At 34.9% G+C, this 25525-nt stretch overlaps 2 protein-coding genes across 3 annotated transcripts; one reads left to right on the top strand and one right to left on the bottom strand.

Moving 5' to 3' along the window:
* The first annotated feature begins 1681 nt into the window (after positions 1-1681).
* On the top strand, positions 1682-18237 carry LOC141448018 (lipase member H-like). 2 transcript variants are annotated; one of them, XM_074116028.1, is made up of 7 exons: positions 1682-1838; positions 8458-8530; positions 8643-8818; positions 9448-9705; positions 13270-13467; positions 14595-14748; positions 15981-18020. In XM_074116028.1, the coding sequence occupies exons 1-7, from the start codon at positions 1781-1783 to the stop codon at positions 16015-16017; spliced, it is 954 nt and encodes a 317-aa protein (XP_073972129.1). In that variant the 5' UTR covers positions 1682-1780; the 3' UTR covers positions 16018-18020. The 2 variants fall into 2 exon arrangements, with proteins under 2 accessions (XP_073972129.1, XP_073972127.1); XM_074116026.1 differs by having other exon boundaries at positions 1683-1838; positions 17995-18237.
* Positions 18238-19666: 1429 nt separating this feature from the next.
* LOC141448017 (uncharacterized) lies at positions 19667-24546 on the bottom strand. The gene is made up of 5 exons (XM_074116025.1): positions 24371-24546; positions 22752-22851; positions 20137-20203; positions 19994-20035; positions 19667-19904 (listed from the first exon to the last, which is right to left on the bottom strand). Exons 1-5 carry the CDS (start codon positions 24472-24474, stop codon positions 19750-19752), a joined length of 468 nt encoding a protein of 155 aa, XP_073972126.1. The 5' UTR covers positions 24475-24546; the 3' UTR covers positions 19667-19749.
* Between the last annotated feature and the right edge of the window lie 979 nt (positions 24547-25525).

Below are 25525 nucleotides of genomic sequence, written 5' to 3'. Positions count from 1 at the left end.
TAAAAATATTGCCAAGGTAGTAAAGCTAGTATTTTTCTTAATATCGGGAAATAAGTTGTTTTCCGAGTGATTTTTCTAAGAAAAATCAAATGTTAAGAGCTTTAGATGTTCTCAAGCATACACAAAATGGCTAAAAATTAATTTTACATCTGTTACAAACAAGAAGATTTAATAATTATTTGGTAATTTTTGGGAGAGTTGCGTTTAATTACCGAAAAAAATTGGAAACCTCCTGCCACATATTTAAGTGATCAATATCTTTCATGTAAAGGATCAAACTTATTTCTTAATTTATCAAATAATGCACTTTACTCATCTTGTGCAGCATGTACTGTGCCTTCAAAGGTGCCTCCTCAGATACAACAGAGCAAGTTGATAACCTCCTGGCTAACCTGGCATTGCGAGCCAGAGGAGGCTCTTTAAAACTGTGTACCTATAGTATGAAAATGGGGGGTCAACTGCGAATCCTCACTTTTGGTCGCGCGTCAGCCGCGTATGCGGGCAGAAATCTAAAATCAAGTCACACATTCTGAAACTAGAGGTGACGGGCAACAAATGTTTTCCTCTACCATTTTTTGCTAAGATTAACCGTTTAAGCATGAAATGCATTTGAACCGTCTTAAAATGAACACCCTGTATACACAGGAGAAAAAAATTAAAAAATTGCAGTCATGTTCCGTAACGTTTTACCATCCGCGGCACCCAAAATTCTACATTTATTTCCGTCTGGTATATCGCAATGTTTTCCGGTTTATTAAAGACGATGTTAAAAAAAAAAAAAAAAAAATGGATGTATTTTTACGTAGTAATGATATTATTTTTGCAGTTGTCACGGGATTTCTATGGCTTTGAAAATCCAGCCAGCATTTTTGGCTTTAATTTAAGGTGTAGCCAATATCTGAAGGTCATTGGCACCTGGAGCTTTTTATCAGTGCACTGCCAGGCTCCGGGCGGTGTTCTCTTGTTATAGACAACACTGTCCATCACTGGATAGTGAGAGCTGCTAAGAAGTTCCTAGGTAGAGAAAAATCTAACGGCTAGGAATCGGATGTGCCACTTTACCTAATGGAATTTTTTGTTTTTCTCGCAAACGGCCTCTTGCGATACTATTTAAACCTTTTGTCTAGTGATTACAAACATTTCAATCTACAATTTTTACTAGAAAACATTTTCCCTCCTAAAATTCGATGAGAATTGGTTTGTCTGGTTTTTCTCTGTAAACTGCCATTTCTGTACGTTTCACAGTAGCTGTTATGTTTGTAAAAGTTTTACAAGTTTTCAGTAATTTTTAATAAAACATCTAATGCATTATTTGAACTTGAACATAACTAAAGCCGAAGACGTTATACAGATTTTAAACATTTTCCAGAAGAACATGAATTTTAATGGAGTTCTGAAGAAACTCTGACTACAACATACGAGTATGTACAATACTGAAGCCAAGCATATTTTTTCTTTTAGCATTACGGATTCCGGAAGAGAAAGTTTTAAAGAAAATTAAAATACATTTCTTGTTGACCAGTATTTTCTCCATAACGATGGAGAAGTGGAAAAAGGAATTGACAGTGAGAACAGAGTACTGACAAACAGATGTTTATCAAAATGTGAGAGTGCCAGGTGGGGGAAACAATACGCTGTATATACAGGTAGTCTCTGGCCGGTTCACCTTGGCAGCGTCAACAAAAAAATAATAATTATTAAAAAAAAAAAAGAACTATAAGTAATCAACCGGAATTAAGTATAGTTTGTTTACGTCAGTAGATTCAGTTTTCCAGTCGTCATGACAACATTAGCACGTCCAGCGATTGGATTTGGCTTGATTGTGTTCATCGTTTCTGGTTCGTACAAATTTTTTTTTATTTCTTTATTTCTTAAGTGATTTTTACAACGGAAATGATTCCACCGTGAAGTCCCTGAACGCGAACAAATTGTTTCTTAAAGTGATTATTAATATACTGTAGTATATACAGGGTGTTCATTTTAAGACGGCTCAAATGCATTTCATACTTAAACGGTAAATCTGAGCCAAAAATGGTAGAGGAAAAATTTGTTGCCTACTCAGATACAGAGAGCAGTTGAGAACCACTTGGCTAACCTGGCTTGCGGAGCCAGAGGAGGCACCTTTGAAGGCACAGTGTACATGCTTCACAAGTTGAGTAAAGTGCATTATTTGATAAATTAAGGAATAAGTTTGATCCTTTACATGAAAGATATTGATCACTTAAATATGTGGCAGGAGGTTTCCAATTTTTTTTTGGTAATTAAACGCAACTCTCCCAAAATTACCAAATTAAACCTTCTTGTTTGTAACAGATGTAAAATTAATTTTTAGCCATTTTCTGTATGCTTGAGAACATCTAAAGCTCTTAACATTTGATTTTTCTTAGAAAAACTTATTTCCCGATATTAAGAAAAATACTAGCTTTACTGCCTTGGCAATATTTTTAGTAGAAAGGGGATGAAAAAATACATAAAAATGACCTATCGCGTGCTCTTCTTTCTCTTTGATAACAGGTTAAAAAATTGAAATATGATTAATAAATACCAGATTTTGAAATGGCCTCTAGCACCTTTACTTTTGAAGATATCGAATTGCGGTTTCCGGTTTTTTTCATACCTTTGTATACTCAAAACTGTGTACATGAAAATGGGGGGTCAACTGCGAACCCTCACTTTTGGTCACGCGTCAGCCGCGTATGCGGGCAAGAATCTAAAATCAAGTCACATATTCTAAAACTAGAGGTGACGTGCTACAAATTTTTCCTCTGCCATTTTTTTTGCTCAGATCAACTGTTTAAGCATGAAATGCATTTGAGCCGTCTTAAAATGAACACCCTGTATAGACTCGTCTGATTGGTCACAACAGATTCTTATTGGTATAAAAATAAATATTAGAAGCATAAATTAGTTAAAATTGTAACGTTTATGTCAGATATGTACATATTTTTGCTTATTGGTGTTCCATCAAATCGTTTTCTTAAACCAAATACTTGGTTAAACTATAATAATAATTGGGTAATATAGTCACAGAGAACAACTCTAAAGATTTACAAAGCGATAAAAATGTGTCATTAATGATATCTAATTTTATTTGTCGTAAAAATAGCTTTTATATTATTTCAATAATAGTTCCTTAATAGTTTATTTATTTAATAAAATGTTGGGAAAAACCAAAAGTCATATTATTGGGAATTGTAGCTCTGGTTTTTTTTGGGAAGGAGGAGAAGTATATTGCTCAAGAGACGCCTCTGTGAGCCTTAAAACATAGAAAAATTCAGAAAAAAGAAAATTCAGAACAGTACCCCTTCCGGTGGATTGATGAAAATTATTGAAAATTGAGGAGCCTAAGACACTTCCTGTCGTGACAGGAAGAAAAAAAAGAAGTTACTATTGATTGGATGACTTCTGTTGAAAAGGTTAATGATCGATCCACACCACCAATCGATCCACCACTTTTACTCTACTCTGAACATCTCAAAATGGATGTCTCCAGTAAAAATTCAAAATCTAAAATTTATTAAATTTAACTTATCTTTTTAAATCTTATACTCTCAAAACTTTAGCGAACATAAATAAAATATGTTTTTTAAAAAACAGGAATTTCTGATTTATTTATTAATTATTTTCAACCCTATGCCCTATTCTCGCCCTACACTGCCTATCATTTTTTTTTAGGGAGAGATCCCTTTCATCTGATTTCTTCCTCAGTCTACTGAACGGTCCAGATTAGTCTCTACTTATATCAGATACGAGGTTACTGCTTCGGACTATAAACATGAATTCCATTATCGCTGTAATCTCCAATATATTTTTAATTATACATTTTATTTTTTTAACCTTAAGACATATTTAATTCAATCCTAACCGGAAAACGGTTTTCGTTGCCGTATTAACTTTACTTCCTTATCTTTTATTATACAAAAAAATGTATTTCTTAAGTATTCTTTTTCTTTTTAATAAAATTTATCTTATGATTGCATATATTTTTGTCCCCTTTCAGAAATGTGGGAAACAGAGCAATTAGGAAACGCTAATTTTACTTAAAATTATAAAATAAAAGGCTTCTCGTTATCCGAGCGGCTAGAAGCGGAAACCGCTAATTGTGGATACTGGATTCGGATTCAATTCCCGTTTATTTATTTTTTTTTTTTTGCCCATGGATTTAATTAAATGAGAATATAAAAAGAGACAAAGTATATAGCTATCCGTCTCGTTTCATGAAATCAGTAGTTGAACGTAAAAACCCGCCGGAAGCTGTATGAGTAATATTACTTTTTCCAATTTTTGTGTTTTATACTTTAAAAATGAAGAAAACTCTACCTGAACCACAGTATTTCATTACATTTTCAACCCTTGTGAAAATAAAAAGAAAAACCTGTTAAAATACCATTGAATAAAATTAAGGCAGGAAAACATTTTAATATTATTTTTACTTTAATTAATCAATACGCAACTGCGTAATACACTGACGCAAAAAGAAATATGATGAACGTATGAGTACAGTATATTTATGAAATATAAATAATAATAATAATAATAATAATAATATAAATAGTAAATAAATAAGTAAATGAAATAAAATCACTGGAAGGGAAGGTCATCCAACGATGACCATCATAAGTCGGTTATTACAAAATGCGGAATGGATTGAATACGAAGGATGTCTTGATTATCTCACGACCAGGTGATAGCGAGGGCCATCGGCGCCTCAGTCTGCGAGGGGGATTTGACAGGAAGGTGCAGGACAAGTTGCTGATTAAGGGATTAAAATGTAGGTAAAGTTTGGAGTGGAATTTGGTGTAGCGGGACTGGGCAAGATCAGAAACAGAACGATAGGTGCAGCGCCAGGAGCTCGGCTTTTTCTTCATCTGACTTCGACCATGAGCCGTCAGTTCTCCTGAGTGGGTGTGAAGTGTGTTGGTATTTTAGAATACTTTTCGTGGCTGTCCACTTTGAGTTGTCATTAGTTGAAAGCGATTCAGTGAAGGTTAGGTCTCTTGGTTAAACAGTCGTTTGTGAGATGGTTAACTTGTGTGTTGCCATAAGGCTCTGGCACGCCTTTTCTTTGTAATCAGTTGTCTTATCTAGAGAGGTAAGTTGAAGTGTGAAGCCGAAGTTCTGCAACTGGTAGCAGTTGTAGCATGCCAGATGCTCTCCTAAATGCTAGTAGTTAGGTGATGAACATTGCCATCAAGATGTTCTACAGTTTTGAGTGATACTTTTTAAGTCTAGTCTTTGTTCAAGTTGTTCTCTGGAAAGGTCCTAGTCAATTGGGTCCAGTAATCCCAGTTTAGATTTAGGAGGAACAAAATTAAAATCATCCACAACAACAGCGTGTCTAACATCGCAGTGCTCCACTACTTTCCGAACCTTGTCTACGCTATTTTTCGGATTATTTTCGAGGTAAACATTTTCCGGAACCAACATCTACACACTATTGGCGTCACAAACATCATTCATTTCGCTTTCAGGAAAGCTTGAATTGTTCTTAGGCGTTGAAAGAGAGAAATACATCCCCTGCCCTACCTATAACCTCCTTGGGAAGAGCTTGCTTCGGGATATTTAGTTACCCCTATTGCCATCTCCCACTTTCCCATCACGAAACTTTCCTAAAGTATCAGGATGAGTTAGTTCAGCATTAGAGACTACTGCAGCGTTCATCTTGCACCAATTGGAAGAACATTAGATTTCATTAATAAGCCCATAAACCGGAATACCCCCTCCACAAAAAAAGAAAAGACTGTCAATAAAAATTCTGCGTATATTTTTGGTCATACGTTTATTTTATGTCCCACAGCGTAGGAAACATAAAAAAATACTTAAAAAAATAACGGCAGTGTTATCTCATTTATTGAAATGAAATAAACAATATTTTATTTTACAGATGGCAGCATCCGTTTTAGCCCACTGCCCTTGATATCAATAATTTTTATTTATTACCTAAATTTTATTACAAAATTAATGTATTTTTGATTCATTTATTTTTTATTACATTGGCAATTATTTTTCACTGGGTACTGGTTTTGTTAAAAGGAATGATGTGAATATTTTATATTTTATTGTAATTTATATTTATTTTGTTTTTTTATATATTTATTATTTATACATATTTATTTTTTATAAAAAAAAGTAAATAATACAAAAATAGTGAAGTATAAAAATTGGGTAGGAAAATTTAAAACAAAAACCCATTGTTAAAATTAAATATTCACGCATATTTATATTAATTCTATTACGATAATTAATTCTATGTAGAGAAATGAATTTATGTTGAAAAATTTCTGCGTAAAAAGTGCCAAAAAGCCCACAAATTTAGTAAATAGACTAGCACTATCGTACAATACAGTCAAATGGCACCTTAGAGCAATAACAAACATTTATTGGGAATAATATAACAAATAAAAGTGTGTGTAATGAGAATAAGGAGTTGGAAGGAAATTGTTGAACTATTTTTTGGGGGGAAATCCCCCCCCTGCCAAAATGAGAAATCGATTCAGTAAAATCATTTCTTTGTTCGGTTACTGATTTTATCGAAAATATCTTATTTATTTACCAGTGCCACCAATTCGTAAAAAAAAAAAAACAAATTTGGACTTCCTGCGATTTCACGTTTTTAGAATTGAAGAAAACGTGACGACATAGCCACCCCAGAAATCCATTGTTAATCTTATCAAATTGGATTTAAATGTTGCAGGTAATCGATTGCAGTGTGATTCATTTTCTTCAAAAGATTCAATTTAATGTGTCAAATGTCCTTTTTTATTTTTTTCTGTTTTCAGTGGTGTAAAAAATAAATTGAAGGTTAAATTATGGTAACAGGAACAGGAAGTGACAGTTGGTAGTTGACGTGTCAATTTCGTTTTGATATAAAAAAGAAATTGCCCATCGGCTACATAGAGTGAAACGTGAAAATCATTTATACTGACACACAGCTGCAAATGAAATGAGCGAAACCCAAATAAATGCCCATATCTTTTATTAATTGCCATTTAATTAATTTGAAATGTTTCTCCAATGAACAAAATAAATATTGTATATACGGGGTGTTCATTTTAAGAAGGCTCAAATGCATTTTATGCTTAAACGGTTAATCTGAGTAAAAAATCTCAAATGTGCCTCCTCAGATACAGAGAGCAGTTGATAACCACCTGGCTAACCTGGCTTGCGGAGCCAGAAAAGGCACCTTTGAAGGCACAGTGTACATGCTTCACAAGTTGAGTAAAGTGCCTTAATTGATAAATTAAGGAATAAGTTTGATCCTTTACATGAAGGATATTGATCACTTAAATATGTGGCAGGAGGTTTCCAATTTTTTTTGGTAATTAAACGCAACTCTCCCAAAAATTACCAAATAATTATTAAACCTTCTTGTTTGTAACAGATGTAAAATTAATTTTTAGCCATTTTGTGTATGCTTGAGAACATCTAAAGCTCTTAACATTTGATTTTTCTTAGAAAAATCACTCGGGAAAACGACTTATTTCACGATATTAAGAAAAATACTAGCTTTACTGCCTTGGCAATATTTTTAATAGAAAGGGGATGAAAAAATACATAGAAATGACCTATCGCGTGCTCTTCTTTCTCTTTGATAACAAGTTAAAAAATTGAAATATGATTAATAAATACCAGCTTTTGAAATGGCCTAGCACCTTTAATTTTGAAGATATCGAATTACGGTTTCCGGTTTCTTTCATAACTTTTTATACTCTTTAAACCTGTGTATATGAAAATGGGGTCAACTGCAAACCCTTACTTTTGGTCGCGCGGCAGCCGCGTATGCGAGCAGAAATCTAAAATCAAGTCACATATTCTGACACTAGAGGTGACGGACAACAAATTTTCTCTACCATTTTTAGCTCAGATTAACCATTTAAGCATGAAATGCTTTTGAGCAACTTCGGCGATTTTGAGATACAAAAAATTTATTATTTTTATTTTTACCCACTCTCATTAGTGATGTAAATCGGATACGCCGGAAATATCCGTAATTTAGAAGTGCCCTAAGTGCTAAATAATGTTTTTTTTCCCAAATCGGTCAGTTTGTCTGTTATTCTGAGAATCGACTGTAAAAGAAAAAAAAAGTAAAAATTTAAAATTGTAATTCCAAGAATAATTAATAATTTCAGGTGGCTTTACGTCCAACTCCCGATCAGATATCTTGGACGGAAGTGAACTTCTGCTTCACTAGAAATTTCTTTTGCTACTATTACAAAAAAAAAAAAATATTCAAGGCCAAAACCGGAAATCAAACCTGGAATGACGGGACAAATTTTCTTATTTATTTTTCTTTAGGAATTATCTCAAAAACTCTATTTCCTTTCAATCCTAGTAAAAGATAGATAAATTTAAGTATATTATTTTATTGGAAGTGCCATTTTACATCGTCGTTTTATGCGATTATTTTTTAGCGAGTGTTCGCATCAGGTTTTCATTAATTTATATTTATTTTTCCAGATTTTTCATTAGTGTCCGCTGGTTTTGGTCGATTATCACCAAGTTCATCAACTAAATTTTATCTACTTTCCAAGTTAGTTCATTATCTTTCATAATATTTTTGTTTAAATTTAATTCTTTGTAATTACAATTTTAAAAAAACGATAAATGCGTCTTCAGCATCCCAAAATTGATTACAATTCCAGAGGAGAACCTTTAACGTTCACTAAATTGCCGCAGAATGTGACCCTAAACCCAGATTGGTTATCACCAACAACAGACACCACTGCTGGATCGCTGGAAGAATCCATACCGCTTGGATTAATTTTGCACGGTTGGCGAGGACAGAGTAATTCTTCTTTGAGTCAAGAACTTGGAAAAGGTATCTCTTTATCAAGATATTTCTTTGATGAAATTTGGTACGTTTTCTTTTCTTGTATAGAGAATGGGTCAGCATAACCCAAAATGGTAATAAATTCAAATTAGATATCCGGTTTAGGTGCCACCATCGAACCGGAAAAGAAGCTTTGAATACATATTCATTGTAATATAATTATTGTTAACATACTGTAAATATGTTCCACGGCCCTGAAGATGAGCTAGTCCCTAGGTCAAAAGTTCGGCATTATAAAACAATACAAATTATAAAACTGGCAATTATTTTTTCATCCAATTGAAACTATGAATCAGTCACCAAAAATAATGAACAGTAATTTAATTACCTTTTTAGTTTTCAGTCTTTTCAGAGTAATATTTGGTCTTATCACTCTTTAAATTTTAACAACGTTTCAAATATGAATCTAAAATTTCAAATTTGGGGGGAAAATTATTGACAAGAAGTGTAATTTTTATGAATAGATTGTTGGGGTGATTTTTTTGGGGGGAAATAGTAACTGAAACATTTATTATATTGAAGTCAACTGCTTTTCGTGCGAAATCATTTAATTATATGAACTGCGCTGAGAGGATTTACTAATATTCGTAAATATATGGAATATTTTTTAATTTCAGCATTATTAGACAGCTACAAATCATGGAACCTAGTGTCGGCTGATTATTCCTTAGCAGTGAACAGAGATTATTTGAACGCAGTAAACGAAGTGATGCCGGTCGCTAAGAAAGTGGCCAAATGGTTGACAGAATTGATAAATGATGGCCATGCCAGTCCGGAGAAGATAACATTAATTGGATTTAGTCTGGGTGCCCAAGTGGCCGGCATTGCAGCCCAAGCTTTGAGATCTCTTAATTTTACTGTTGGCAAAATTGTTGGTAAGTTTGAGATTTATTCTTTTATACCTCGAGATCCTAACATTAATGACTAACGTAAATTGTTGAAAGAAATTAATTAAAAACAATTGTTTTTACGAATTGGCCGATGTGGGCAACACCGTACGATATATTCCAATTAAGTTTGACGGTAAATATAATAAAATAACTTTTATTAACTTAACACTAAATTGCAATTAATAACAATGAAATCGTCTAACACAGAACTTCAAGTTATAGATAATGGTTATTCCATTGATATGTTGATCATCCCTAAGGCATCATGAAAGACATTGACCTCCTTCAACAACAGCCAGGTGTAACTATCTCCAGCTTTTCTTCACCACTCATGTACGGCACCCCATCTCCACGAAGTCATCCTCGTGGTCTTCTACCAAACTGGATGCTCTTCGTATGCGTTTCGTGACCATTCTATAAAGATGGCCAAGCCAGCGTAGCTTCCCTATCTTCATAACTTCACTCTTTATACAGGTCTTACAGTTTAAAGTTCTTCCAAATCCTGTACCAACCATTTTCCACTTCTGGTCCGAAAATTCAACGTACTGCAAAAGGTTTCATTCTCTGGAAGTTCTACCTCATTTCCACTGCCTTCCTCATTCTATTTTGGTGAGTCAAGCGCAGAACTAATTAATTTCTATATCCAGCGGCGGTTCTGCTATCTATGTCAAATTCTAGTTCATTTCAGTGAATGTAGATCGTAGATACTTGAACTAGCTCTGAATTGGTGTTCCCCAACTTGTAAAATCCTGAATCTTTTCAGTTCTTCTCAACATATATTTCGTCTTATCCTGATTTACTGGTGGTTCTAAATCTGCTGTCTATTCTTCTAATCCTAAATAGACTGCATTTCTTGCTTATTAGTGCTACATCGTCTGCGTCAGATAAAATATTGATAAAAGCGGCTATAAATGTTATCTCCCGGATGTACCATTGTCACGGTCATCTCGAGTACCAAATTATGTTGTAGCGGCGATAATGGGACTGCTCTTCTCATCAACCAAGTGCCATTCTGGAAATTCCTACGATAAAACCATTCTGCCGCTGTGTCAGTCAGTGTGATTCGCACTAGTCTGACGAATCGATATATTTATATTACTTATTATATTAAAAAAGTGCTTTCATTTACCAAATAAAGGCATACATCAGAGCCGAATCGTATGGTAAATAAGGTTCCAACAGTTATCAAAGACAAACAAAGATAAAACCAAAATGAAAGTTGACACGTAAGCGAAATACGTACACACGTATTGTTTAATATTAATGTTTTTGAAAATGTAAAGTTGGATGCTAAATAAAATATTTAAATAATTTCAAACACTCTAAATAAGAAAACTCTCCCTCCTCTCTCCTTCTACAATACTTCTGTACCAATCACTAACCAAGTACGATATCTCGGACTACATCTTGACAAACGACTAACTTGGGACCCCCTAACACGAGACTCAAAGAAATTGACCTCAGTCTTAGGTACAAAATGTTGAAAAGACTACTCGACAGACGTTCAAAACTGACCCTGACGAACAAACGAACACTATATACCGCTCTACTTGCCCCAATATGAACGTACGGAATACAACTCCACGGAAGTGCCAAAAAATCGAACATCAACCGACTTCAAACCTTACAGTCTAAAATTCTAAGAACCGCTCCCTTCTACGACTCCAATCATACTACGAGTATACACTCTGATCTAAATATTCCTCTCGTTTCTGAAATATCCCCAATCTCGTTACACAAAACTCCACTCAAATCTATAGACAGTCACTACAACCCTCTGATCTACAACACATGTCTGCTACAACACTTCCTTCGAATCCACAGCGCAGACTAAAGCGGCGGTGGCCACGCGATTATCTCAACACATAACGCGCCGATCTCCTAGTATGGTTGCTGTGTAAGCTTGCCAATCTGGCGAACTAACGGCTTCCATCACTGGATGGTCGTCGTTCACTCCAATCATGCCCTTGGCGCACATGCATGTGCGCGTCTATGTATGTTACACACATATATACGTGCATATGTATTTGCACTATTCTTATCTCTCATCTCTTTTGCTTGTTGTACTGCATACAGTTGCAAAATAAATAAACAAATACAACAAATATATATATATATACAATTTCAAATTGGTTAGTTTTGCATTTCCCATCGGTGAAAATGAATTTCAAAATGGACAAATATATGCTAAACGTTAAAACATGTAGAAACAGTGTGACAAACATTCCTCTTATTGTAAATTGTTTCAAATTAAATAAATACCAATGGGAAACAAGATCAGTTTGTCACCATTCTAATTGCCTTTTAAAATTTAATGGAACTAGAGTGGAAATTCCATGTTTAGATCTAGCTAGTCAATTTAAATTGAACAACCATTTTGAGATCATATTTCCGTTCTGTGCGATTTGAGGACAATTGAAATTGTTCTCAACTTTAACCCTACCAAAACATGAGGAAGTCAAATGATGTCTTGTTTTATCCAACAGAATAGTAATCACACCTTGATAGAACCAGAATCATGTGCCTAGGTAGCCCTCAATTTCGAAGAAATAGTTTTTGCTTTACTATTTATTCTGGTTTTAGTTTACAGTTTAGTTAGTTCAAGTAGTTTTTATTTGATCGTACGAAAAAAGTACTATCGTCAAACCGATGTTTAACGATTTATTTCATTTATGTGGTAATCATCATTTATCAGTGAATCTTAGCAGTAAAAATAGGCTAATGTTAAATAAAATAATGATAAAAAAAGAACCAATGAGGCACCAGAAATAACGTTAATTGGGTAAACGTAAATTCCAAAACACAAAAAGGCGATTATTAATGAATATTTCATAATTTTGGTGTGGCAAGAATAAGTTCCATTTGTAGAATTCTGGATTTAATTGCTTCGCGTCCATAGATGGTGCAGGAGCATTGTGGATATATCCTTGCAATTCTTCTTCAATGTCCAAGGAGTTGGATAGAGATAATCATGGTTCTTAATCTTGTGCTGTAGAAACTTCCGTTTTCTAGTTTTCGTGGTTGTTGATGAACCTAGGTTTTTTCTTTTTCCCTTCTAACTTCCTACATTTTTGAATCAGAAGTACAAAAAGTTGCATTTTGGGGCTAGTTCAGGGTTTAGTTATTGGCTATGGAGTCTCTGTCATCTCATTACCGGCCACAGACCTCTCTCTCACTCCCTCACTCTTTGTATTCTTTAAACCCGAGAAGGAATCCGATTAGAGGACTTAGTTTTTTTTTTTTTTTTTTTTTTTTTTTTTAGTAGTTCAATAGTAAATGTGGAGGCGCTTTCAGGATATCTATAGATTACACTTTTTCGTTCCTCTGATAATTAGTTGTGGAACAGCAGATCCTGTTTCGAAAAGAGTTATTTGAGTATTATAAAGTTAATATATAATTTCATATTTGATCAAATGATGGCGAAATTTATGGCATGAGTTAAAGAAGTATCTGAGAAAACATATTGTATTTTTATACGAACAATATCATAAAAATAAATCCTAAAATAGTAAAGGTTATACTTTATCTATTTATTTTTTAATATTTCAGCATTGGATCCAGCTTTACCATCATTTGATGCAGTCATGGACGAAGCACGTCTCTCACCAGACGACGCAGACCATGTAATCGTAGTGCACACAACTGGTGGAATTTTAGGAGTTGCCGATCCAGTTGGACATATTGATTTCTATCCAAATGGTGGCATCGATCCTCAACCAATGTGCACAGCATCAAGTTATCAATCAAGTTAGTGGTAATTAATTGTTATAATAAATAAAATAATAATCATTTTCTATGATGTAATTTTTGTCCATTCAAGATATTGTAATGGGGGTAAATGAAGATAACCCATCTTTGAGGAAGGAGACCCCACCGAAAAAAATACACAGTCCTCTAGATTTGGGGTGGTTGTACGTTGGGTAATCCTCTCCAAACATGGGGGGGGGAATCTTCGGTGAAAATTTGATATCGAAAATTTTTCAAGATCGTAAAAATTGTTCATGCTCAACATAAAGAAGATAAAATGAATAACAAAACATTTAACGAATAACGTGTTGACAATATTCTTTTGAACGTATAAAATCCATTCTTTCAGACAAACAATTGTGATGCCAGGATAAGTAAATTGTCGTCAGACTGATGAATGATAATTACAAGTTTATTGGCCTGAGTGATTGCCATGACGACAGAAACTGAATGAATGGAAGTCATTACAAGTCTCTGACGTCCTCGTTCAGCTGCTTTAGAATAATCATTTTCATTAAATAGTTACAACTTATCACTGACACAGGTAAAAAATTTTGTGTAAAACTAAAAATATGGGAGGTACTTCCGTTTTAAATAATATAATGGAAACAATGGATGCGAAATCTTGTAATCAACGCTGATAATTATAGTCTTGAGTAAACTACGATTTCCTTTCAATGACGATAATCATTCTGACCAAATAATTCTAACTTGGAATTTTTAATGACAGGCCAAGCGTTATTAAAAAAAAAAAAAAAATGTAAATGAGAAGCAGTCGTGAGAAAGATCTTTCAATTTATTCTCTTTACTGAGACAATGCCTTGAACATTAATGTGCACAATAATATTCCTCAACAATGGCACTCCATGAATCAATGGCATCGTGCGCCCATTTAGTTGGACTTTATTGTGCCAGCCTTGTCAATAAAATCTACCTTGAATGGCTAAAAAGTATTTTGATGTTAAATAGATAATTGATTTGCTTTCAATCCACAATCTACTCCACAATCAACTCCCATTTTCGACTAGGTCTTCAGAGCAATGGCTTCAATGATTTTCTTTGATTTTGGTATATTTGTAGGCAATCAATCATCTTATAAGATTTGCTTTGTTTCATTGTATGTGCAGTGAAATGCAGTCATTCAGCTTCGTATAAATATCTGGCTGATGCTATACTGAATGGCGGATTGGAAGCTACAAAATGTGAAGACTGGTTGCAATATGAAGAAGGAAAATGCATTGGAAATCCAACAACATTTTTAGGCATCAATGTGGACAGAAGGTATATCCATTTTTTGTTTTTTGTTTAAAGAGAATTGCAAAACGAAATACATAATAATTTTGTTTTGAAAGGGAGCGCCAGAGCTAGTATTTGTGGACTGAGTGTTCGGAATTGTTGATTAGGATTGCTAAAATCGGATGGAAGTTCTTGATAAATGAATGCCCAAGCAATGCCTTCATGCTAGGTAGCCCTTCTAACAAGCCAATCTCCAAAGATCTAATTGGGTATACACTCTGCCATTATCATCTCAGCTTCATTTTCTTAATAAACTTCAATAAATCCAGAGTAATAAAGCCCCCGCAGGGCATGCAATGGAGAGAGTGCTCAGAAAGTTGGGCGTCAAGGCAACTATTAAATTAGGGCAGGTAATCTGGTGGAGTGGTTCCCTTAAGTGAAACCCTAAATAGCCTCCGGCTTTTAGAAAGACGGAATTAACTGCGCCTCTGAGGCTCTTATTAAAACCAAGTGATGGATTCTTCTCCAACTTTGGTACAAACCTAGCAACAGTCTGTCGGTTAGATCCACAATTAGATGAATAGATTTATTTATTTATTTTTACAAATTAAATATGGTCCAGCTCAATAAAAGATCTTATTACATAATGAATAAAAAACCAAGGACGTTTATTTCTTCAAAGATCTTATAATTGGGTCACTTTCAGAAGGAGTAAGCTCACATATTTTGGTAGTCCTGATGCTTTCGAAGCTAAGAAGAAGCTGCAAGAAGATGCATATCGAGTTCGCTTTGATTTATTGCTGTTCCTGATAGTGAAGAGGCATTTAATGCAATTTGGAAGTTCATTGAAAAATTATAATCTTTTATCTTTAATGTGCAATAGCTAGCTGAATAGGTAAAAAAAAAAGTAAAGTAATGCCTATTTTTTCAGTTTGGCTTTACGTCCAACTACCAATTTTAGGTGTCGTGGATGGAGGCGACTAGCAAACTTTACTGTAAATTTCTTTTATTAAACATTAAATATTAAATAAAATCCAAGGCCTAAGACTGTACTCTCGCGAACCATCGCGTCTAACCGCTCGGCTACCGTGGCGCCTTAGATCCACAAATACATGTACGATCTATAACCTATTCATTGAAAAAATTATAATCTTTTATCTTTAACGTGCAATAGCTACCTGAACAGGTGAATGATCAGAAGAATTCTGAAGGATGCTTTGATAGGTTTGGAGTCGTGCTGTTAGGTTAGACCAACATCTGGAGGGGGTTTGAGGAAGTGCCGTAGGAATTCATTCGCCTGGCATCAGCCAATAGAGTTCTTCTATAATAAAATTAGTGTTTTTATTTTCTATTTTTATGAAACTGCAGTAAAAATTACTCTAATCAACATTAACCAGCAACTGTCTTTCAACACGCAACGTACATAACATCAGGGTTCAAGAGCTAGAGTGTCAGTTGAGTCACACACGACATATGGGTCTCAGTATGCGCCTGGTTGTATAGGCTAAGCCTGCACAGCTAAAGTGTATTGCGGTGCTAGTTTCCCTACCTCCTGCTAGATCTTAGATTTTATTTATTATGTTAATATGAGATATTTACATGAAAGATGTTACTCGCTTCCATTCATCAAAAAATACTGACTTCCTCTTTACCTAGTGACGAAATAGAAGAAGAAAAGGGAGGGGGAAATAAAGCCAGGCCACTAGAGGGAGCCATATATCACATCCGAGCGGCACCTTTCAACGCCAGTGCCACCTAATACTTGGCTATTATTTGAAAAGTTGCGTCAGTAATGATTCCTTTTACTCCATTCTGTTTTAATTTTCTCTGTTTTCACTTTCTACAGCAATCTTTCAAAAATTTCGATTTTCCTATTTCCGGCAAAAAAAAGTAGTTTTCACAAATTAGTGAAAATTAAAAAAGATAAAAATTGCAAAAAGTTTAAATTTCATATTTTTCGTTAAGGTGCTATTTCTCCTGAGGTGACCATTACTATATCCGTTTTCTCTTTATTATTGCATCATTTCCTACTTCTATTCCTTCTCTAATAATAATCCTATTTCTTTTTTACGCATGTCCTCTTTGAAAGAGACCAAGTCTGATCCCATATGTACGAATTCCTTCTATTATTTGGGGGAGATTCGCTTAGATTAGATTAGATTCAACTAGGGCGGCCTCAAGGCCTACGCCACTGCGACCCCTTTGCGATCTATTATGGCTCCCCTTACTTTAATAAAGCTCACCCTCCAGACCCGTCCTTTTGATCAGACTCTTAATTCTGGAGAACGACACTTCGGTAAAGTTCACAGGGCCTTGGTTTTCACCTCCCCGAGAAGTAACATCCTTAGCCCAGACATGCCCCTCACACTGACACAAACACGTGCAGTGCCTGTTTCCTCTTCTTCCTGACAGAACCTACAGAGGCTATCATCTGCCAGGCCCATGCGATGTATGTGTTTTCTGCTGTGGCCTGGTTGGCCTACAATTATCTTTATACTCGATTATTGAAATTGCTGTGTGACAAGGAGCATTATCGTGATGCAACACCCACTTGTTCTTGATGAATTTCAATAAACGAGTTTTTGACATTCCTGTGGCTTCTCAGCCTCCTTATTCGCCTGACATGAGTCCTTGTGACTTTTTTTTTCTTTCCGAAGTTGAAAAATCACCTCAAGGGAATTTATTTTGGGACAGTCGAAAACATTCAAATGGTTGTAACCGACCAGCTGAAGGCTATTCCAGTATCGGAGTTCGAGCTCTGCTATGTGGAGTGGAAGAAACGTCTCCAGCGCTGTGTGGCTTCAGAAGGAAGTTATTTTGAAGGTGACAATATAGAATTGTAATTCTTTTTGAATGAAAAAATTTAAAAAACTCGTATTTACAGACCTCGTATAACCCTACGGCCTTGACGGATGAGATTCACTTGCTATCGTATATTCGAGTATACATACCAGATTACCGTTTGAAGAGTTCTAACTGCCTTTCGGGCGTAACTTCCCTATTCGCTTGCTCCGTACTCCAAAAATATTCCCAAAATCCTTAGTTCCTTAGCATTTATCTCTCTCTACATCATCATCAGTTTTAGATCTGGACCAGTTTCTATTTTAGATCAGTTCATTTTGGGCTAAAATCACCTCCTAGTCGTCCGTCGAGAATAAAGTTCAAAGTTGCTCAACTTCAATTTGCAAAACCATATTTTATGACTCACCAAATAATCGATCATCAGAATCGAATAGAATAGTTTGGTATTTATTGAAAACTAATTATTTCATGCTCCGTTTTTCTTCGCAGTGCCGTAGGAAAATATTACTTAAAAACCAGAAGAGAGCCACCATATGGTGAAAAAGGGATCACCACAACACCAGAAGGGAATCTGGACAAACCGACTGTGATAGTACAATTGAATGAATCAACAGGAGATAGTGCTCAACTAACTTGTAATTTTAGTTACTTCAATTTTCTTTTAATTATATTATGTTTTATAATGCGATAATTATCTGTAAATATAGACACATTTTTTTATTATAACTGAAATATGAGTTATTTTTATAATTCCTAGAGTAAGTAGGAGTGCCTTTTAAGTAAGGTAAAAGCACTTTAGGGTTCTGTAAAGGGGTCGACCCTTTATACTCTGTGGAGTAACTTATACGATATCTTATGCTAGAATGGGGTTTAATAAGACCCTGGTCAACCTTGGGATGAAATCCGAATATTCTATTGCTCGTAATTGGCCTGCAGTAATTTTAAGTATCTATCCACTGTTTGTTCAATTAACAGAAGTCGAGTCTAAAAGATTCTTTCGACCAAGTATCGTGGACATTTCAAATTTCAATTTGAAAATCAGTGGTGAACGTTCACACGCCCTTACTCTTCTAAATTAATTTCAATTAATTGAAAAATTGTACTGATACTTCTTAATTGTTTACTGAACATTTAATTAATATCAAAAGCCTAGCTTTATGGGCCTAGACTCTAATAGCATTGTAATCGTGGCGTCTTCTTTTGTAGATGATTGTGCCTCTTAGATCTTGATAAAGTATTAAACTGAGTTACTACTACATTCAATGAACGATTTCTGAGGCGTCCATGAAAGGTACTTAAGTTTTAAAAAGGGTACGGACCAAAATATTGGGTCCTAACGTAACCAGAAGAATTAGTGAGCGGATCACAGCGGAAAGTAAATAACAGCCTACTGTCCCCCCTCCCAAAAATCCGGAAACTTGTAAGATGGACAAATGATAGTGATTTCAAGAATTTGCCGCGACCCATTAACAACTTGTGGTTGTGAAACCCAGGTCACAGGCTGGGAAGAAAGAATCTTGAGAAATAAATACATATTTTGTATGTAGCAGATTAGTAATTGTATTCCAGGCGGCGTTATTTGGAATAAGACAATACTGCGAGGCGTTGGAGAGAGGATTCAGAACAGTATTTCAGAGCTCTTCAAGCTCGTTGACTGTAAGAGAACATCTTCTTATCTACAGAATGTTCTCTTATAGTCATGAAGCTTGAAAAAAAAAAAGACTTGGCTAAACTCCGGACTTGAATTCTAAGCTAGCAAGAAAATGCAGAAAAAGTTCTATAGTACAAGGAAAGGTTGGATAAGCTTTTCTAATCCCTAGACATTCTGGAGAGGGGTTCATGACAATAAAATACCATTTCACCAGCCGAGAAAGGACTAGCACATCATTTGGTGGATTCAAACCTTGCCTTGGCCATCTTAAAGCAAGATCTAGAAGTAGAGGCTGAGGAAATGGAGAGTGGCTCGTTGAGATGTACCCACAGAAACTCCAGGAATCCTGAATAAGAAGTGGCTAGTCCACTTCCCCCGAGTGGTTGAGTGTTTAGGTTATTAAATAGCCAGGAAAAAGTTGAATAAAAAATTTATTAATTTGTTTTATCGCTTGAAAACTATCGATTATACGGTAGTATATCTAAATAAATAAAAAAAAAAATCGACAAATAAATGCTTAATTCAGGAAAATTTTATTTAATTCTTTATTACTGTCACTTTATGGGTGATATTGATGATTAAATGTAGACATTTCAATCAAATATTACGTCGCTTATATCATACGAATTCATTTTAGGTCGTTTTCTTTTAATTTTTATCTTCTGACGAGCTAAATAATCGCGCAAAATTATACGTTCTTCTTCTTCCGTCAGTTTTATCGGCGTTTCTCTTAATTCTTTCTTTGATTCTACTTCCGCCCCCCCCCAAAAAAGAAGATGATTATTGTCTCGATAATTATTATTCTGTGATTTGTTTTAAGAATTATTTTTCACTCACCGATTGGCAGTTCAATTCTTTTACCGATTTCCGGCACAGTCACTGTTAAATTGAGTTTAAAAATTAGGCGCTTTATTCCATTCAATATTTTAATTTAATAGAATTATTATATTTAATTAATTCGGTTATAAAAATGGTACTACCAGGTAAAAATGCTTCTCCGTATGTTGTCCTGAATCCTTTCAAATAATCCTCATCCTCTTCAACTTCCTGAAGAGGGAACAAAAATAGTATAAGGAAACTTAATTTGAATACAATTTGTATCTAGTCCGCAAATTTATTCTTAGAGTTGTTTTTTTTTTAAAATATTTTACTTTCTTCCGGTATTTTGCGATTACGTACTTTTCAAAAATTCCCAGCTGTTTAAAAAAAAAAGAAAAAGTGATGTTGTTTTCCCTTATACAGGGTGACCATGGTTACAGGCTCCACCCACTTATCATCTACTTGGATTAACACTTCCTTATTTTCTTCTTTTGTTCTGCTTTACTTAGCGGAAATACAATTATAGAACATGAGAGGGAGAGAGAAATAGGAGGTTTGAGAGGGGCTAAGGCTTCTAGAGGTTCTTACATTGTTAATGTGATCGAAGAAGTAAGGTTATTCCCAATGTGATTTCACTAACCCTGAGGAACTCTGTTAATTCAGTCATAATAACCAACTTCTGTAAGAAAAAGAACAATCCAATGTTTTGTTTTTATTTCTTACAAGAAAGAAACTAATTAGAATTTTTCACAAAATTAAATCTATTGGATAATTTTACTAACTGTGATTACCTTTTATTAATATTTTTCTTTAATTTTTCTCGATTTTCTAACATTACGAGGGTCGTTTGAAAAGTCCGTGCAAAGTCATAGAGATAGCACTACTGGTGCGTATCGAGGTTATGTTTAGTTAGTAGCATCTCTTGGAAGAACACACACCAAGTTTCAGCCAGATCGGTATATTTCTTTGTGTTTGGCATTCGTTTGAATCGAGGAAGTCGAGTGATTTTCAAAAAATGGACGAAAAAGAATTTCGTGTGTTGATTAAACACTACTTTATGAAAGGCAAAACGCCTCAGGAGACTAAAGAGAAGCTTGATAAACATTATGGTGACTCTGCACCTTCGATTAGAACAGTTTATAAGTGGTTTCAAAATTTTCGGTGTGGCCATATGGACACAAGTGACGCTGAACGTTCTGGACGCCCTGTTGAGGTTACTACTCCAGAAATCATTGATAAAATCCATGATATGGTGATGGATGACAGAAGAGTGGAAGGTGCGTGAGATTGCTAGTGCTGTGGGCATCTCGAATGAACGGGTACATAATATTTTGCATCAACATTTGGACATGACAAAGCTATCCGCAAGATGGGCGCCGCGATTGCTCACGCTTGACCAAAAACGAAATCGTGTGAAGTGTTGCAAGGACGGTTTGCAGCTGTTCCAGAAGAATCCGCAGGACTTTAAGCGTCGTTTCGTCACTGTGGATGAAACATGGATACATCACTACACTCCTGAGACCAAAGAACAATCTAAACAATGGGTTACCAAGGGGGAATCTGCGCTAAAAAAGGCGAAGACCGTTCCTTCGGCCGGAAAGATTATGGCGACTGTCTTTTGGGATTCGCAAGGAATAATCCTCATCGACTATCTGGAACGGTGCATATTATTCATCGTTATTGGACCGTTTGAAAACCGAGCTGCAAGAAAAACGCCCACGATTGTCCCACAAAAAAGTCCTTTTCCTTCACGACAACGCACCAGCTCACACCTCAGCAGTTGTGGTCGCAAAATTAATGGAAATAGGGTTCCAACTCGTTTCACATCCCCCCTATTCTCCAGACTTGGCTCCCTCGGACTACTATTTGTTCCCCAATATGAAGAAATGGCTGGCGGGAAAAAGATTTTATTCAAACGAGGAGGTGATTGCAGAAACGAATGGCTATTTTTCAGACTTGGACAAATCCTATTATTCGGAAGGGATCAACAAACTAGAGCAGAGTTGGACGAAGTGTATAAGCTTAAAAGGAGACTATGTTGAAAAAAATAAAAAAGGTTTACCCCAAAAAATTAAGTAGTTTTTATTTTTGCACGGACTTTTCAAACGACCCTCGTATATTACTCCTTCTATGTATTTATTAGCTTGCATATATATTATTACTATGAATGCACTTACAGTTAATTAAGTGTACATCTCGAAGGTTAGATGATTAATGTAAATTTATGCAGATAATTTAGCTAGAATATAAATTATGTTCTCTATTTAGGGTTTCATTTTCAGATCGTCATTTTCTACAACTTTAGCCATATGTGAGCCTTAAATTCGAAGTCCTCTTGATGCAGGAACCGAGAGTAAGCACAAAACTGTAAGTGCCCTTTTTCGCTGCCTCCTTATTCTTTTATTCTTTGTAAGCACGTTTAGAAGTGGGTCATGAAATACTATAAATGGTAATGAAGCCTGACAGTTCTGGGCTGTCAGTTGGACGTTGGAGAAGCTTTAAAGCTCCAAATCTGTGGTCGTGACGTGCGATACGTCGTGTCCTTGCTTCCCAGTGAACTCCTTTTTTTTGATAACCAACAATTTTTTCTCGCTCTAAGCGTCGTGTACTATTATTGCAATGCTATCATTAGTAAGTTTGCGTTTTGCTAGGGGCGTACGTTTGATATGAAATACTTTGGACTAACCTGGGAATATAATGTCTTCTCGCAAGTCTTTTAAAATTTTTTAAAAAATGATTAAATCAATTATTTCTATAAATAGTGGAATAGACTAACCTCAATTTTGGGCACTTTTCTACGACAGTCGCACAAATGAGTTGGTTTTGGTTTTTCCAAAAGTGGAGGCGTTTTCTTCTGCAACTGTGTAGGCTGCGCCCTGAATAGATTACACATATTATTCAATTGTTTGCAAATTAATCCAAGAAAAACTAATTATGTATCAAAAAAGCATTGAATATTTTCCTACAGACCGTAAAATTTGACTGTTTAACGATTTCTGACTTTTTGGTTTGTCTTAGTCGAAAACGGCACCGTTTTCTAACTATAGACAGATAGTTTGCCACTAATATTTACGGTATGGCTGGCTCAAACCACCTACAAATCGCGTTCAAGTATTAGTAGAACAACTTTGCCAATTAGAACTGCATTAATTGCAGTAAACGTAAGCTATACTTTAGCTACTTTAAATAAGCTTTAAGTTAGTAAGCCACTTTAGATTTTGTGCTTTCCCTTAACACACATGCATAAGCGGAAGTTCTACAAACTTACTGGTTTACAAGATCTTGAGGTGTTTTCTTTTACCGGAAATAAACACCTTCAAATGGTTTTTGAAAATTAGTCAGTGTGTCTGTGTGGTCAATATAACTCAAAGTTAAAATTTTATATAGTTCCGGTGATATGGCTTTGAATACCATTAAAATCTTTATAGCGGGTAAAGTCGATCTAAGTATCGATTTTCGATTTCTTTTTGTTTTGTTAAAAGTATTATTCGATGAGAATAGATTAGCGATATCATCCGCAAAGATAATTATCCTATATCAGGATGGGTATATGAGGTTCATCACACGTCAGATCATGTAGAGTTCAGAACGAAATACTAAATTTTTTTTGTTCGGTTGAAGACTATGCAAAACTGCATTTCTCTAATTATTGATTTAGTTTAAATCATTTGAACTGTACGGAGATCAGGAAATACCACATTGAAAGAAGCGTATAAAAAGACAAAAATAGGCTAAACTTAATGCACATCAATAAGGCCTTCCTATATTTTTCAACTCCTTAAGTTTAAATCCTCCATCCATTCCCGTAACACTAGATCTCGCTCATCTGATCTCTATATTCCCTCTCACCGTACCTCATCCTTTGACAAGTCCTTCCTAATACGTGCTACCTCTCTCTGGAACTCCTTGCCTTCATCTGTCCGCCATGCTCCTACCCTATCCATCTTTAAATCCCGTCTATTCAGTTATCTACTTTCTATTCAGCTTCCTCCGAAATTCTAATTGTTTTAATTTATTTCCTTAATTTCTGCTGTTTTATTATTTTATTTTTCCTTTCATTTTCACTTATTATATTTTCACTTTTGTAAATTTATTTATTTAATTTCTGTATAATCACAGGCCAAACTGTTAAGGCCTCTATTTGTTCCTGTATTTATTCTTAGGGGACAATTGTCCCAGAATAATATATTTCTTTTCTATTTCTATTTCTATTTCTATCTATATGTGCATACCCCTATGGGTTATATGAAGTTCCATTAATAAGTCAGCATCACACAGTTGGCTAGACAAATGATACTTAAGTCAAACCATCAGCCATACGAGTAAAACTATGTATCAGACAAACAGATCGCTTTGAAAGCCATACATTTGCATATATTTAAAATGTATTTTTACCCCTCCCTCTGTAGCCACTTATAGTGCTCTCGATAGGTAGTGACGTAACCAGCGTAAATCCATTCATCGAAATCGATTTCGTCCAATATATTGGTTTTTTCCATTGAATCAAAATACTTGATTTTGAAATCTCATTCGAAATTAATATTATTTTTAATTAATTCATATGATGATTTAGTTAAATTATGTTCTATATTTATTTTTTTTTACATGTGAAATAAAACGAAAAATATATTATGTATATTTTAGATGAGTATAAATTTAAGAAGGAAGTCAGCTTTAGTGGCAAGGATATCGAACGCTAAAAAAAAGGAAAAATAATTTTTGGCAAATTTTACAGGCTACATATCCTTCCGTTTTTAACTATTTGAAATGCAATTAAGACCCGTGCATAAAATATGGCAGCTTCAATTTCAGTATTTTCGCCAATAGGATGAAAAATTCATGACTGTTTCAGTCATTATAAACTTTATTCTGCCTAGCTTTTGACCTAGGGACTAGGGTCATCTTCAGGGCTAATTTACAATACGATATACTGTTTTTACATCATTAGAGAGTTGGTGTGTCTTCTGTCTTGTCTGTTCATCGACTGAATGTGATCAATATTTATTTTTCATCCTATTGAAGCTATGATTCAGTCACCAAAAAATAATGAACAGTATTTTCGTCAAGTTTATCTAAATGTTCGGCTAGTTTTAAATATTATGCTGATAAATATTAAGCTAAGTATTGTACATATCCGGAAATGACGCTTTAGAGGAAATTCCTAACACATCCCCTTCTCCTCAGACTGTCCTAGAACGAATTTTCCCTAGGTAAATTATTTAAAGAAAAGTTATTGATCAAAGTGTAATACAGTCAACCGGTTTTGGGCCAGAAATAGAATACAATAAAAATAAATAAGGAAAAAGAAAATATATATTTTACAGAAAAAGAAGATTGCCCTTCACCCTTTCACAGACAAAAAAAAGGTAAGCCAGTCTCTTTGTACTAGCTGAAGATTAGCTGCGCTAAAACAGCCCTTTCTGTTCAGGGCATAAATTCTTCGGTACTGTGGATAGGGTAGGACATCCCCTTATAAATAATTCTTCTTTATCTAGGCCCTTCTGCTAAGCCCAACCGACTGGCTTACTCCCTTTCTTTTTAAACATTTAA

Source organism: Rhodnius prolixus, unplaced genomic scaffold, assembly GCF_049639745.1.
Source record: "Rhodnius prolixus isolate KJV_2025 unplaced genomic scaffold, Rpr scaffold_13, whole genome shotgun sequence".
Classification (NCBI taxonomy): domain Eukaryota; kingdom Metazoa; phylum Arthropoda; class Insecta; order Hemiptera; family Reduviidae; genus Rhodnius; species Rhodnius prolixus.
The sequence above is the reverse complement of the archived record's forward strand: the minus strand, read 5'-3'. Positions and strand labels throughout refer to the sequence as shown.